At 38.9% G+C, this 15,056-nt stretch overlaps 1 protein-coding gene across 15 annotated transcripts in view; it reads right to left on the bottom strand.

The window, feature by feature from the left end:
* The window catches only part of TTC13 (tetratricopeptide repeat domain 13), a 74,946-nt gene that overhangs the window by 4,711 nt on the left and 55,179 nt on the right, over positions 1-15,056 (bottom strand). For 3 of the 15 annotated variants that reach the window (XM_042848329.2, XM_024106506.3, XM_065590487.1), the window contains exons 16-21: positions 13,431-13,514; positions 11,145-11,229; positions 8,947-9,056; positions 5,496-5,631; positions 4,342-4,421; positions 3,789-3,867 (exon numbers count right to left, since the gene is read on the bottom strand). In XM_042848329.2, coding sequence (XP_042704263.2) covers positions 3,789-3,867; positions 4,342-4,421; positions 5,496-5,631; positions 8,947-9,056; positions 11,145-11,229; positions 13,431-13,514 — 574 coding nt within the window. Of the gene's footprint in view, positions 1-3,689; positions 3,868-4,341; positions 4,422-5,495; positions 5,632-8,946; positions 9,057-11,144; positions 11,230-13,430; positions 13,515-15,056 lie in introns of all 15 variants that reach the window. The other 12 variants (XM_065590486.1, XM_008169757.4, XM_065590489.1 and 9 more) reach the window with 8 other exon arrangements.

Raw genomic sequence — 15,056 nt, 5'->3', positions numbered from 1 at the left:
GCAGTGAGGTTCTATTAGAATTCTTTGAGGGTGTCAAGCATGTGGACAAGGGTGATCCAGCTGATACAGTGTACTTGGATTATTAGAAAGCCTTTGACAAGGTCCCTCACCAAAGGCTCTTTAGCAAACTAAGCAGTCAGGGATAAGAGGGAGGGTCCTCTCATGGATAAGTAAAAGATCGGACCATTTATTCTTTGTTTCCTTTTTCACAGTGGAGATAGGTAAATAGCAAGGTCCCCCAAGAATCTGTACTGGGAACCTACCTGTTCAATATATTCATAAATGATCTGGAAAAGGGGATGAGCAGTGAGGTGGCAAAATCTAAAGACAACTATCTCAAGTCACTTTGTATTAAGTCCAAAGCTGACTGCGAAAGTTACAAAGGGATCTCAGTAAACTGGATGACTGGGCGACAAAATGGCAGATGAAATTCAGCATTGATAAGTGTAAAGAAATGTACACTTGAAAACCTAATCCCAACTATACATACAAAATGATGGGGTCTAATTTAGCGGTTACCACTCCAGAAAGAGATCTTGGAGTCATTGTGGATAATTTTCTGACAACATCTGCTCAATGTGAGGCAGCAATCAAAAAAGCTAACAATGTTATGAACCACTAGGAAACTGACAGATAACCGAAAATATCATAATGCCAATATATAAACCCATGGTACGCCCACACCTTAAATACTGTGTGCAATTCTGTTTACCCATCTCAAAAAGGATATATTAGAATTGGAAAAAGTACAGAGAAGGGGTATGGAACAGCTTCCATGTGAGGAGAGATTAAAAAGACTGGGACCTTTCAGCTTGGGAAAGAGACAACTAAGAGGGGATATGACAGGTCTATAAAAACATGAGTGGTGTGGAGAAAGTGTTATTTACCCATTCACATACACACAAGAATTAGGGGTCACCCAGTGAAATTAACAGGCAGTAGGTTTAATACAACATAAGGATGTACTTCTTCACATAACACAAAATCAACCTGTGGAACTCATTGCCATGGCACATTATGAAGGCCACAAGTATAATTGGGGGTTCAAAAGATGGTCACAGATGCAACCCCTTGCACCAGATGTCTCGAAACTGCAAACTGCAAAAAGCTGGGACTGGATGAAAAGATATGGATTGCTCAAAATTGCCCTGTTCTGTTCACTCCCTCCGAAGCATCTGGCACTGGCCACAGTAAGAAGACAGGATACTGGGCTAGATTGACCACTGGTCTGACACAGCATGGCCATTCTTATTTGTTCTCTGCTTATTGTCAATTTTCAATACTGAATGAGCTCAATTTTTTCTTGCTAGCTATCAGCCCTCTAAACTCATCAATAGTGAACAGAGAAGCTAGATTCTATACTTCCTTTTTCATGCCTCATCCCCAGTAAAAGGTATTGCAAGCCAAACTTGGTTATCAGTTACACCTGTATAATATAATTTTCCTTCAATGGTTTCAAAGGAGGAATAGAATCCAGCTCATTCTCCCTTAGCTGAATTGGTTCTACAGTGTTAACAGTAAAAAGAGGGGTTACTCACCTTGTGCAGTAACTGCAATTTGTCCAAGTTGTGTCCCCCTATAGGTGCTCAACTTCCATTGCACATGCATCTCTCGAGTCCTTGATGAGAGGTTCATACTCTAGCAGTGCCCCTTCAGCCTGCACACACGCCCTAAAAGCCTCCTCGTGCTGGACACGGAGGCAATGTAGGGATGCATGGGCAAACCACCCTCAGTTCCTTCTCCACACAAATATGTCCACATAGAACAATCCAAAGCAGAGGTGAAGGAAGGGCAGGTAGTGGAGTACTTATAGAGATATATATATCTCAAAAAATTGCAGTTATGGCACATGATGAGTAACCTCTTCCTCTCCTTCGAGTAGTGTCTCTGAGTGCTCCACTTCAGGTGCCTTCTGAGCAGTTTTTCCAAAGGGAGGAGCGAGCTTTGGAACGGAGTCCAGAACTGAAGCTAGTACTGCAGCAGTCAGAGCTGCATTGGATCTGATGGCATGGATTAAAGAGTAGAGCTTCAAAAATGTACGTACAAAAACCCAGGCAGCAGCCCTACACATCTCAGACACTAGTATGTTCTTAAGCAAAGCAGTGGATGTTGCTTGTGACCTGGTAGAATGTGCTATCATCCTTTGAAGAGGATGAAAGCCTGCAGTCTCATAACAAGTGATACATCCAGATATCCATCCTGATAGTGTTTGAGCAGAAATTGTGGATCCCTTGGATCTATTCGATGATGAACAGCCTGGGTAACCTTCAAAATTGCTTTGTCCTATCCAAGTAGGAGACCACAGCCTTTCTAACACACAGGGTATTAAAAGAGGCCCCTGCAGAGAGTTATGTGGCTTTGGGAAAAACACTGATAAAATGAACATATTGGCAAAGAAGGAACCTCCATGAGAACCTTAGGTAAGAATTTAGGATGTGTATGTAAAGAAACCTTATCCTTGAAGAATACTGTAAAGGGAGGATCTGCTATCAAGACACCAATCTCCCCAACTCTACAGGCCAACATGATGGCTACTAAAAAGGCCATCTTCATAGATAAATGGAACAGAGAACAGGCTTCCATAGGTTCAAATGGATGTTTCATAAGGTACAACAGAATCTCAGGGTTGTGAACTGACCAGTCAACCACACGCCTCATTTGGAACCAGAAGTATGCAATCAGGCAGCAGCAGAGACCCCCCCTCTGCCCCCCCCAAAAGCAAGTACAGTACTGTGTTAAATGTAAACTACTAAAAAAAAGGGAAAGTTAAAAAAAAGATTTGACAAGGTAAGGAAACTGTTTCTGTGCTTGTTTCATTTAAATTAAGATGGTTAAAAGCAGCATTTTTCTTCTGCATAGTAATATTTCAAAGCTGTATTAAGTAAATGTTCAGTTGTAAACTTTTGAAACAACCACCATAAGGTTTTGTTCAGAGTTACAAACATTTCAGAGTTACGAACAACCTCCATTTCTGACGTGTTCATAACTGTGAGGTTCTACTGTAATTGAGAACCAGATTGAGGTCCCAGTCTCGAGAGGTGCATGTGCACCTGAAGTGTGGCCCCTAGAGATACTTCTCAAAGCAGCTTATTTTTGTCAGTAAAGTCAGCAGCTATGACTAACTACACAAAAGGAACAGATCTGATGAGTGAGGTGGTATCATTTTTACATAGTCACTTTTCAGACAAGAACTTCACTTTAAATTCCAGAACCAACAGCAAAGGTAATTCAGCAGATCATACATAACTCCTATGGCAGAAGATGGGGTGAGATGCTCTTTCATATAAATGTGTTTCAGAATTCTGTAAATTGCAACCACATTGAACTTCATCTGAAAGCAAAGAGGAAACACTACTATTGCATGCCCATAAGAGCCCATTGCACTCCAGAGATAAGATTTGCATTTTGCTCAAGCTGAATCTTCAGAGACTTCTTCAAGGGGAACCACAAGTTGGAGGTCAGCACTGGGATCTGGCCTCAAGATTATAAAAGGCATGGATTACTATAAAAGGTCCACATCGGAGGGGAACAGCTGCAGCCTCAGGGCTAACAATAGATGCTGAAATATACTATATATCACACAGTTGTCATCTGAGAATCCACAAAAACACAAAAAGCAATGAATCCTAAAAAACACTATAAAATTGTAAGCCACCATGGTAAAGCATGGACAAACACTTGATACACACACTCTGAGTCCTTGCTTATTCCTTCAGCTGCTTCTCCATACTTAGATGTATCACTTCTGTTATCTAGGTTGAGCCAGTGTATTTTTATGTAGAACTTGCCTTTCCTTTTGGTATTTTTCCTGCTACTTCCTTCCCACTTGCCATCAGTGCTCCCATGATCACCGAATAAGCTATCACACTAAAAAATAAAGAGCAACAAGTCTCTTTCCGTAACATTTTTCAATTGGAATTATTTTACATTATACAAATTCAACTTCTTACTCCTCAGTTAAAAATTAAAAAAGCACTTCACGATATTTTTTTTTTTTAGAGATAAAAACAGACATCTGACACCTTCGTAAAAATCGGGGATTCAGATACTGAGGAACTGTAGTTCTGTAGCCTTATTGATGGATTGTTTACTGATTGATTAATTAGTTAATATTGATTAGCCTCAGACCACAGTGGTCAATAAAGGTTCAGTCTCCTGAGGGCTACAGCATCAGGAATGTTATCAGTATCATCAGAATAAGAGACCCTAGAAACACATGAGAAACAACTGCAATTTATCACAAGTCCCTTTATTAACAAATCCACTGAGCAGATAAACAATCCCATATACACTAAAATAGAATAGCAGATGGAGAGATAATGCACAAGATCAGTCACTAACCTGGATCCTCTTGAGAGTGGCATTAAGTTATAGAAGTAATAAACTAAAGACAGGATTAGATTGCACACAGCATCTGCCTCCTAGATAAAAAAAAATGCAAGCAGGAGCTCAAAAAATACTTTAGTGTACAGATATGAGATGAAGAAACATATAAGAATGTTAGTGCACTTTGTAATATCCTCCATTAAGTAATGATACAATATATTCAACCCTAAGGTGTGGGTTTTTTTTTAAATAAAGAAAAATATATCATAAGTTTCAATAAAATTGAACCATCCCTATTGTGAACGTTGGAAGATCAAGTAACTCAAAAAGGTCAAGCTAAGGAATTAGCTTGAACAACAAACTAGCATTGTATTTCACCCAGCACTAAGGCATTATGCTATGTCAAAGATCCTGATAAATCTAAAGTACAGCCAGCTTCTCAGGTAGAATGCAATCAACCTGAAAACAATTCTATTGTTTTGTCATGTATTTATGTCAATTCTCAATTTAAAACTGGCCGTCAGGAACCAGTCTATGAATAACATTAAATAGTGCTCATCATGGTAATAATATGCAGTGGTTGCAAGCCAGGATAAAAAAAAATAATAATGGCATTTTTATTATGGAACATTTCATGCTGTGTGTTTGGAATTAAACTATTACTTTAGCAAAGCAGAGCAACTTAATAGATTACCCTTAAACAATGGAAACCTTTCACTTAATTTCGTCTTACTAGTAGCATTTCTGTATGAGGTGAATTTTATTACTTCTTTAGGAACTGTGCCAAAAAATCTGAATATTAGAGCAATGCACAGTAAATTTGTATTTTGGATTGTATTTTGACAAAAATAAAAAATGATAGTATAGATATTAAAAATTAATTATATAAAGGATTCATGGATTACAAGGCCAGAAGAGACCACTGCTATCATCCAATCTGACTTTCAGCATAATACAGGCCACAGAACTTCCCTAATTAATTCCTGTTTGAACCAGAGAATATCTTTTAGAAAAAAACAGCAAAAAACAATTTGATTTTAAAATTGCCAGTGATGGAAAATCCACGACAACCCTTGGTAAGTATTCCAACGGTTAATTACCCACATTACATCCGGACAAAATTTGAAGTTGAAGCTAGCATGAATTAATTGTTTCCATAAAAACCTTACCCCAAGTTCTGCAGATAGAATTAGTACTTTTCCTTTGGCTGTTAGATCCTTATATAGGGCATCTATTTCTGCATGATACAATTGTGTTCTTTCTTCCGTTGTCTGAGTTTCCACTGAAAATAATATGTTCCCAACTCTAATACAAAAGATTATTTGAATAAATTTAAAGACACTAATCAAATACTTGAAAGAGGTGCAAAAATGCAGGATAGTTCAGACTAATATTTCTTCCCTCCCTCAAAACCTTCTCCCATATCACCCCTACTTAAAGCAAGAAAACAAATCTGCTGCCCACTCAAATGAGAAGCACTGAGGTTGAAATAGAAACAGAGAATATATTTTAATATTCTTACTGACAAAGTGGTAGGTGTAATCTGCAATTTTTTTATTGCAAATAACTGCTAATATTTTGATGGAAGGAAGTCTAGAGGCTTTGGGTTTTTTTTAGACAGAGCATTAAAGTTTTATTTTTACATTTACACCCTTCCCGCACCAATGTTGGCACACAGGGTGGAAACCAGTCTCTCCCATTAACCACCATAATTTGCTGCTCCTTCAATTTGCTCTTTGGTATTGAGATAGACTAGCCTGCCCTTTCTCCTACGGGCTCTTCTTAAGGTTTCTCTTGGGTGCCCTCATTTCCTCATACCAGTTGGTTTCCACTTAACAGCTTCCTGAGGGAGTCTGTGTGCTGCCACCAAGAGTAGATGCCTCAAACACGTCCAACGCTTTCTTTCTGCTTCTGGTAGAAATGAGTTGCCAGTTGGTGATTTCTCAAGTCTCTTCACTGGTGAATAAGTCTTTCCAACCAATGCCCAGACTCTTTCATAGGCATTTATTTTCAAATGTGTCTAGTTTTCGGTTTGACATTTTAGTAGATCTCCAGCTCTCTCAGCTGTATGTTAGCAATGAGATTAGGTTTGAATTGAAAATTCTTAGTTTTGTTTTGGTGCCGTACATCTTTGATTTCCATATGCTGTTGAGTTTAGTAAATGCAATAGATGCCTTGTTTTTTTCTATCCCTGATATCACTTTCTTCTTAAGGTCTCTGTTGGCTAACATAGTGCTGCACAGGTATATGAACTGTTCTACTCTCAATATTTTTGCCTTCTAATAGGACGTTACTGCTTAATGTCTGAGTTTCAAGGATATTTGTTTTACCATAACTAAATTTGAGCCCTACTTGACCTACTATTTTTGCCAAGTTGTCTGTCTTTGTAACTTTTCAGAGGTGTTACTCAGAAAAAAATCTTTTATCCACACAATATGAAAACAAGAAATTTAAAATGATCTGGAAAAAGGGCTAAACAGTGAGGTGGCAAAATCCGCAGATGATACAAAACTACTCAAGATAGTTAAGTCCCAGGCAGACTGAGAAGAGCTACAAAAGATATCTCAAAACTGGGTGACTGGGAAACAAAATGGCAGATGAAATTCAATGTTGATAAATGCAAAGTAATGCACATTGGAAAACATAATCCCAACTATACATATAAAATGATGGGGTCTAAATTAGCTGTTACCACTCAAGAAAGAGATCTTGGAGTAATTGTGAATAGTTCTCTGAAAACATCCACTCAATGTGCACCAGCAGTCAAAAAAACTAACAGAATGTTGGAAATCATTAAGAAAGGGATAGATAAGATAGAAAATATCATATTGCCTCTATAAATCCATGGTACACCCACATCTTGAATACTGCGTGCAGATGTGGTCGTCCCATCTCAAAAAAGATATATTGGACTTGGAAAAGGTTCAGAAAAGGGCAACAAAAACTATTAGGGGTATGGAATGACTGCCATATGAGGAGAGATTAATAAAACTAGGATTTTTCAGCTTGGAAAAGAGACGACTAAGGGGGAGGATATGATAGAGGTCTATAAAATCATGACTGGTGTGGAGAAGGTAAACAACACAAGAACTAGGGGCAACCAAATGAAATTAATAGGCAGCAGGTTTAAAAACAAACAAAAAAGTATTTTTCCACACAATACACAGTCAACCTGTGGAACTTCTTGCCAGAGGATGTTGTGAAGGCCAAGACTATACCAGGGTTCAAAAAAGAACTAGATAAATTCATGGAGGATAGGTCCATCAATGGCTATTAGCCAGGATGGGCAGGGATAGTGTTCCTAGCCTCTGTTTGCCAGAAGCTGGGAATGGGCGACAGGGGATGGATCACTTGATGAATACCTGTCCTGTTCATTCCCTCTGGGGCACCTGGCATTGGCCACTGTCAGAAGACAGGATACTGGGCTAGATAGACCTTTGGTCTGACCCAATATGGCCATTCTTATGTTCTCTCATGGTACTTTTCTATTTCAGTCTGTTTTATTTGTTTAGAATCCACAGCATGTTTGTTTTGTTAACTTTGAAACTCCAGAAATGGAATTGTTTCCTAATTAGTGCTAATTACTACAAAATTGTACTGTTTGATCTGCATGTGGAACTATTCAGATTCTTACCAAAATTTTACACTTGTGATTGAATTTTCATAGATGTGACAGTTTCACACAGATAAATATTTTCCCAATATAATGAAACTATCTTGTGCATCATCCCATTACGAATGTGCAGAAGGTCTAGAGATTAAAATTCAAAAGGGAAAAATCCACTGGGATGCAGTAAAATGTCTACCTTCCACACTAAAGATGTCCGCAGTAGGTTGTAGAACACTTTAAATGATGGTGTAGAATTTAGATTCCCTAAGTAATCTGAATGGAAAGAATGTCTAAGAAAATTATCAATTCCATACTGTTGTAGTGGGACCATAGAGAACATGGGCTTAAAAATCACTCTTTAGGAGTGCTAGCTTCTTGCCTCTCAAAGGGGGTATTTACTATCTCAACCAGTAATGGACCCAATGCCTCCTCACTACACTTTACCAATTAGGAATTACATGAGTCTAACTTGTACAGTATTGCCTGAAGCATCACAAAACACTCAAAAATCTCAGTAAAGTGAGAAGGCCAAAAACCCCTGTTCTATCCATCCCCACTTTTAGAATGGATCCACTATGATGGTGGTTTCCAATCCATTCTGATTCAGAGCATTCAGATCTGTTTTTATGGTCTATGAAGTAGACTGAAAAGTTCTCAGAGCAGAAAACATTTAACTCTATCTGAACGGAGACAGCTTTGATTCACCAAGCTGTCAGCCATACAGTTCTGCTGATCAGAATTTTGTGGATACTATTATGAAGGATAAAACTTTTCAATGTGCATTCAACAGAATAATAGGGTCACTGTCGGCTGAGACACTGCACACTTGAGAACCACTTCCAAACTCAGAGAAACTAAGTCATCTACACAAAGAGCCCAATCACACAAGTACAAAATGCCATTAGAACAAGAAATTAATTGCTATTGATAATTCATAATACTTCAACATTTCTTCATTGTCATTTCCTTAAAGATTAGATTAAAAATATGAATTTTTAAAGCAAACGTACTTGTCTCCCGTTATTGTAATTGTGAATCCATCATATTCTTTCCCTTGATCTTTGAGGCTAGGGACTTTTGTGTTTACAGTAAACCCATCTCTTGTTTTACTGTTAAACTGCTTTCAGAAAAAAAGGAAATATATTAGAATAAATATAGAAGGACAAGCTTTCTAGCCACTGTTCTGTAACACAGATTTCTAGAGGACAGTTTTAACAAGAGATACCTAGTGCAGCTATGGTCTCCTAAATAAAAAATTTAAATAAAAAAAGACTAAGCTAGAACTATACAGAGAAATGTTTTTCCCAAGCCCCAATATGATATTCACCATTTGGCATATTAATGTGAAAACAGTAATAAGAGTTGTAGAGTCTGTATTTTAGGTTTATACTTTGTAAGTACATGAATTACTCTAAATTGCATTCCAGAACATAGCTCACAATTTTTAACTGTTAGCCAATCTCATTCAACATCCTTTGCATATTTTTCTCCTCACCAGAAGGAAAAACACAAAACACATTTTCAAATTTTGCAAAGCCAAAAAATAGTGATTTAAATTTAAAATAGAAGCCAAAGGCCATAACTAATATGTCAATTATAAACCACAATAACTTTATTCAAATAAAACTAAAAGACAAGTTCTATTCAAAGTTACCCACCTATTTGAACAACCAGACCACTTAAATACTAACCGGCTCTCTCAATTTATCCATGCAGCATTAAAGACAATTGCTCCATTTCCATTGTTGAGTGAATGGTTTTTGCAACCATGTATTTTAAAATATAATAGTATGATCCATGGAATTATGTTTTGGCCAATGGGATTTCATTTTTTAAAAAAATTAAAAGCTTTTATTGAGAAACAGCATTCCAATGTGACATGTACAATTGAGAATGGTGTACATGCAATCCAAACCAGATCAAAATCAGTTTTTTGAAGACCGAGAATATTTGCTACCAGTTCTTAGGAAGAGATATTTATTGCTAGCTAAATCATTCATAGTCCCTTAAATAGTTATACATTTTTGTCATCTCTCTGTACTAATCTGTGTTTTAAAATCAGCTGATAACATTTCCCTTTGTCAAGCACCTCTGCAAAAAATGGCATCCATTTTGCTTGAGGGCCTTACATTATGATTTCCAATATCATAATGTGTTGTACAGGACAATCAAATATCTTTCTATTCTTCCTTCCCAGGCTTTTGTTTAGTTTTACTGATATCCACTCAAAAAAAAAAGGTGAGCACTGGGTTGGAGATTGAGAGCTGACAGGGCTTTAAAGGTGTGGTCTTAAACTGCCCTAACCCTCAGACAATCCTTAATATATCCTTTAAGAAAGTAACTTGGAGGTGACATGATGTATGGCACTTATCAGAGCACCACACAGAAAGTTTAGGTAGCAGTGTTTAAGCTTCTGTGAAGACATCTATACCTGATCAGTTTGAATTACCCTGCTTTGATTGGTGTGAATGTTCCTTTCCAAACTATTTAAGTCTGAATATTTTATTTATATTCTGTTCATTAAAAAAAAAAAAATCTTTAAAATCAAGCCCTTCTTGCCATATTCCCAAAGATTTAAATACTCATCTGACTCATCCAACATTAGATTTATTCAAAAAATCTTAGAACTAAACCCTAATAATTGGGACGGGGGAGTTGGGTTTGGTGATTCTGGTACTTTTCCACTAGATCAGAGTAGAAGTCACCAATTCATTATACATTGGCCATCAGCCAACAGGCAACTACTTTTGCTCATTACTGCTCTGGGCCACATTCAAATCAGTGGCCCTGAACTGAAAAAATGTTCCATATTCCATGAACTCCAACTCCATAAACTCTTTTCTTCCGTTTGTTCAATTATGTTTTACACAGTTATGTGAGCCAGTCATTCAGGTTCTAAATAAAAATCCTTATCGCTAGGAAGGCTGGCTTCAAGGAACCAGTACATAGAATTTTTTTCTCCCTTTAACAGGCATATTTTCCTTTTGCTAATTAAAAATAATTATTGGATTAAGTCTTCTCAGATACACATCACATGCATCTAAGGGAAGGATCAAGCCTTAGATGAGCAGATTTGCAGTTATTTTGATTAGTACATTAATTCTTTAGAATATAGCCATAGTTCCTATAGTTGTTCATTTTAAATTAGACATACAACTGTCCATTTAAATTGTTATCCACATGAGCTGAAGGTTGTTGCAAAACTTACCTTCATTATGGGAAGAAGGTCTTCTACTTTATGTACATTTTCCAGTGCTTCTCTAACTTCTAGCAGACCTTTAGGATTATTAGCACTAAAATAAAACATGCAACAATTTTAACATACAGCAACACAATGGTCAAACAAATTAGCATTTTTCAAAACATCCATCTAGTTCAGGAGTCGGCAACCTGCGGCACGCATGCCAAAGACAGCACGCGAGCCGATTTTTGATGGCACGCTGCTGCCTGCCGGGGTCCTGGCCACACTCAGCCCCCCTGCCCACCGATTTCTCCTGCGGGAGCAGGAGGCAGAAGCTTGGTCATGCTGGAAGCCAAGCTCCCTCCTCCCCCGCTTCTTCCCCCAGCGTGGTGCTTTCCTGCCCCTCCCACTTCCTCTCCCTGCCACCGATCAGCTGATCGCCCTTGCGAGGGGGAGGGGGAGCGGAGCCAAGCCGAGCTGCAGCATGCTCGCTGCTCCGGGGAGGAAGCAGAGAAGAGGTGGGGACAGGGCCCTGGGTAAAGAGGTGGGGACAGGGCCCTGGGTAAAGAGGTGGGGACAGGGCATATCCCCTCCAGCCCCCTGCCGTTAACCCCCCCCAGGAGCCGAGCACCCCAGCCCTCTGCCCTGACCCCTGCACCCCCTCACACATACACCCAGCCCTCTGCCCTGACCCCTAAACCTCCCCCCCCACACACACACAGCCCTCTGCCCTGACCCCTGAACCCCCCCCACACACACCCAGCCCTCTGCCCTGACCCCTAAACCTCCCCCCCACACACACCCAGCCCTCTGCCCTGACCCCTGAACCCCCCCCCACACAGCCTTCTGCCCTGACCCCTGCACACACACAGCCCTCTGCCCTGACCCCTGCACCCCCTCACATACCTCCAGCCCCCATTCTGACTCCCGCACCCCCCACACCTCATGCCCTGACTCTTGCACCCCTCCACATCCCCACCCCGAGCACCAAACGGGAGCTCCTGCACCCACCCCCCACATTCCCACCTGCACCCCCGGTCTGGGGTTCCAGCTGTCGGCCCCTTACCAGCCGGGGTCCTGCAGGCCCCGCTCAGCCCGCTGCCGAACTAGGTGAATGGAACCCCCGGCCGGCAGCAGGCTGAGTGGGCCAGCGGTGTAAGATCAGCATTTTAATTTAATTTTAAATTAAGCTTCTTAAACATTTTTAAAACCTTGTTTACTTTACATACAACAATAGTTTAGTTATATAATATAGACTTATAAAGAGAGACCTTCTAAAAAACGTTAAAATGTATTACCGACACGCGAAACCTTAAGTTAAAGTGCATAAGTGAAGACTCGGCACACCACTTCTGAAAGGCTGCCGACCCCGATCTAGTTTCAATGTAACCAACCATTTCTGATGGTCAATGGAGTGAACTACTACATTATATTCTACTGCATTTCCCTTGGCAAATTTCCCCGCTCTTCCCATTTGGTCAGGGGGTGAAAATTAAACAATACAATAAGACATTTTTTACCCAATGATTTTCTTTCTGTGACTGAATTAGGGTTGCCAACCCTCCCAGTTTCACCGTGAGTCTCCCAGAATCGGGCTCTATCTCCCAGAGGCTAATTCACTTGTCAGGAAGTCTGAAAATATCCTCTATAGTCCAACAGCAATGTTAAGTATCTTCCTTTTCTCCTTAATCACCTTCCATTTAACTTTCTCCAAACCTCACTATTCCAGAGAAAAGCCTTTAAGGTGGCTTTTTAAACTACAGATCACACTCACTTATAAGGGCTGAAAACACTGACTCCCAGCCTTCGTAATACCTGTCAAAGATCACAATTTCCTATATATTACCCTCCACAGATAATCCATACAAAGCCATACCCACATCTCCCACCCTGCCATAGGCTTCACACATCAACCACCAATATCGGTCTGAAAAATTAATTAATTCATACTTCCGTAACCTGGAGTATGAATCAACATTTTCCATGACCACCTTGAACAAAACACACCCTCCCTTGTAAGACAGGGCTAAGGATCCACCCATGCCTGATAAAGGCCAGAAGGGTGGGTACAGGTACTCTTAAATGTTAATTACTTGAATTACTATTATCATTCATATGTAAAAGAGAAGATTACTTTGCTTTCTTTCATATGGCAATTAGTGAGCTTCTCCCATTGGTAAGAGGGCACAGTTATGGCTGGTACTCGAACTTTAAGAAAATATTTCCCCAGACTTTCTGTATGGCCTATGAATATAATATAAATTTGAACTGATATTGAAGGAGGAAGGAAAAAATATTAAATAAACCATTTACCCATGATAAACAAGGATCCTGTCTTTGATAAAATGAAGTATTTTTTCAAAATATTCCAGGTACCTCATGTTAATGACTTGTCCCCTGTAGATAGAAGATAAATAAAAAATACTTTTAAAATGTTTACTAGGATAATCCACTTCATAACTAACATGTATGTGTTCATAAAAGCATGATATGTGATTTCTATACAGCAGTGTATGGAAGAGTAGTGGAAGCTTAATCAGAGGTTTGTCTGAATAAATAAGCAAGCCATTTATTTTCAACAGGGGACTTGTAGAATCTCTTGCTGCTTTTCAACAAGCTACTTTTCATGGGTGCTCCCCCACTACCACCAGTGTTCTTGTGTACAGTTTAAAAAAAAAGTACCACAATTACCAATTTGGATTTGCAAATATTTTTTGTATACAACTATTTACCCTGGTAGAAAGCTGTGTGTGTTTATATGTGAAGATAAATGCAGGGACTGATAATCCTAACTGTAACTGGTTTACTTTGAGCACTGGTATGTGATTGTGATGTCTGTTCTAAACAACTTAAGTATCCTCTTCTCATGGATGTGTTTGTATTAACTGTCCCTAAATCCCACACATAAAATTGTATTTTTTTTTTTAAATCAAAGTTTTCTGGGATGATTCACTGAACCCTGATTCAGAGCAGGGGGAATATCTTAAGGACACTGCAAAATATCAAGTATTCACTTTTTTTTATTATTATTATTATTATTATTATTATTATTATTATTAAAGGGTGGGGGAGAATGAGTGGAGTGCAATAACTTTATATGGAAACGTGTTTTAGAAAGACACCAGATGTTTCAAACTCCAGGACATTTTCAAGAACATTTTCATTTCTAGTTGCTATCTAAATACTGCACTCTACTGCTCTTCCAGGAAATTAAATATGTAATCAGCAGTTCACAAGCAAAACAAACAGCTGACTTGGTGCCTTCTTCCTTGAACATTAGGTATGAGCCTGTAAACTCTCAAAAGAGTCCTGTCAGGATTGTAGCCATACATAATGCCTTCAACGGGAACATTACGTACCATTATTGCATTTGTAGGAATCCTTCATGTTCTCCAGTCTACAAAATAAGATTTTATACAGCAAATGTTACAGCTACATATACCAGGAGGCTAAAACCACTGTCAATCATAGGAGATGTGTTTATAGTCTCTATCCTCTTTCTATAATTATTCAGAGCCTGATTCTAGCACCTTAACTCATTTTGTGCTGCACACCTTACTACTCACACAGTCCCACTGATTTTAATTTACCTCAATGGGAATAAACACTGATCAGAATTAGAATATTCAAGTGTGTATGTTAGAAAATAAAGGGAAAGAGAATAGATGATAAACAGTTACTGATACGATTTGCCCTTGTTGTACGTCCCATCTTATTCCATCCTACACAAAAGCTTTCTGTACAACAGGCAGAAGTATGAAGGAGTAAAAATAAGAAAACAGGATTTCCTTGAATGGTAGCTTGGAGAACTCAGATATCAAAGTCAGCCTAAAAGGATGTTGGATCTAGTCAGTGAGGAGTGGTAATGAATAAGGAAAGACATCAGGTAGTGACTCAAGAGTTGTTTGTTGTTCCTCAACTCCCTCTACTTGATAGGCA

Source organism: Chrysemys picta, chromosome 3 (assembly GCF_011386835.1).
Source record: "Chrysemys picta bellii isolate R12L10 chromosome 3, ASM1138683v2, whole genome shotgun sequence".
NCBI lineage: Eukaryota > Metazoa > Chordata > Testudines > Emydidae > Chrysemys > Chrysemys picta.
This window is presented reverse-complemented; position numbering and strand designations above follow the sequence as displayed.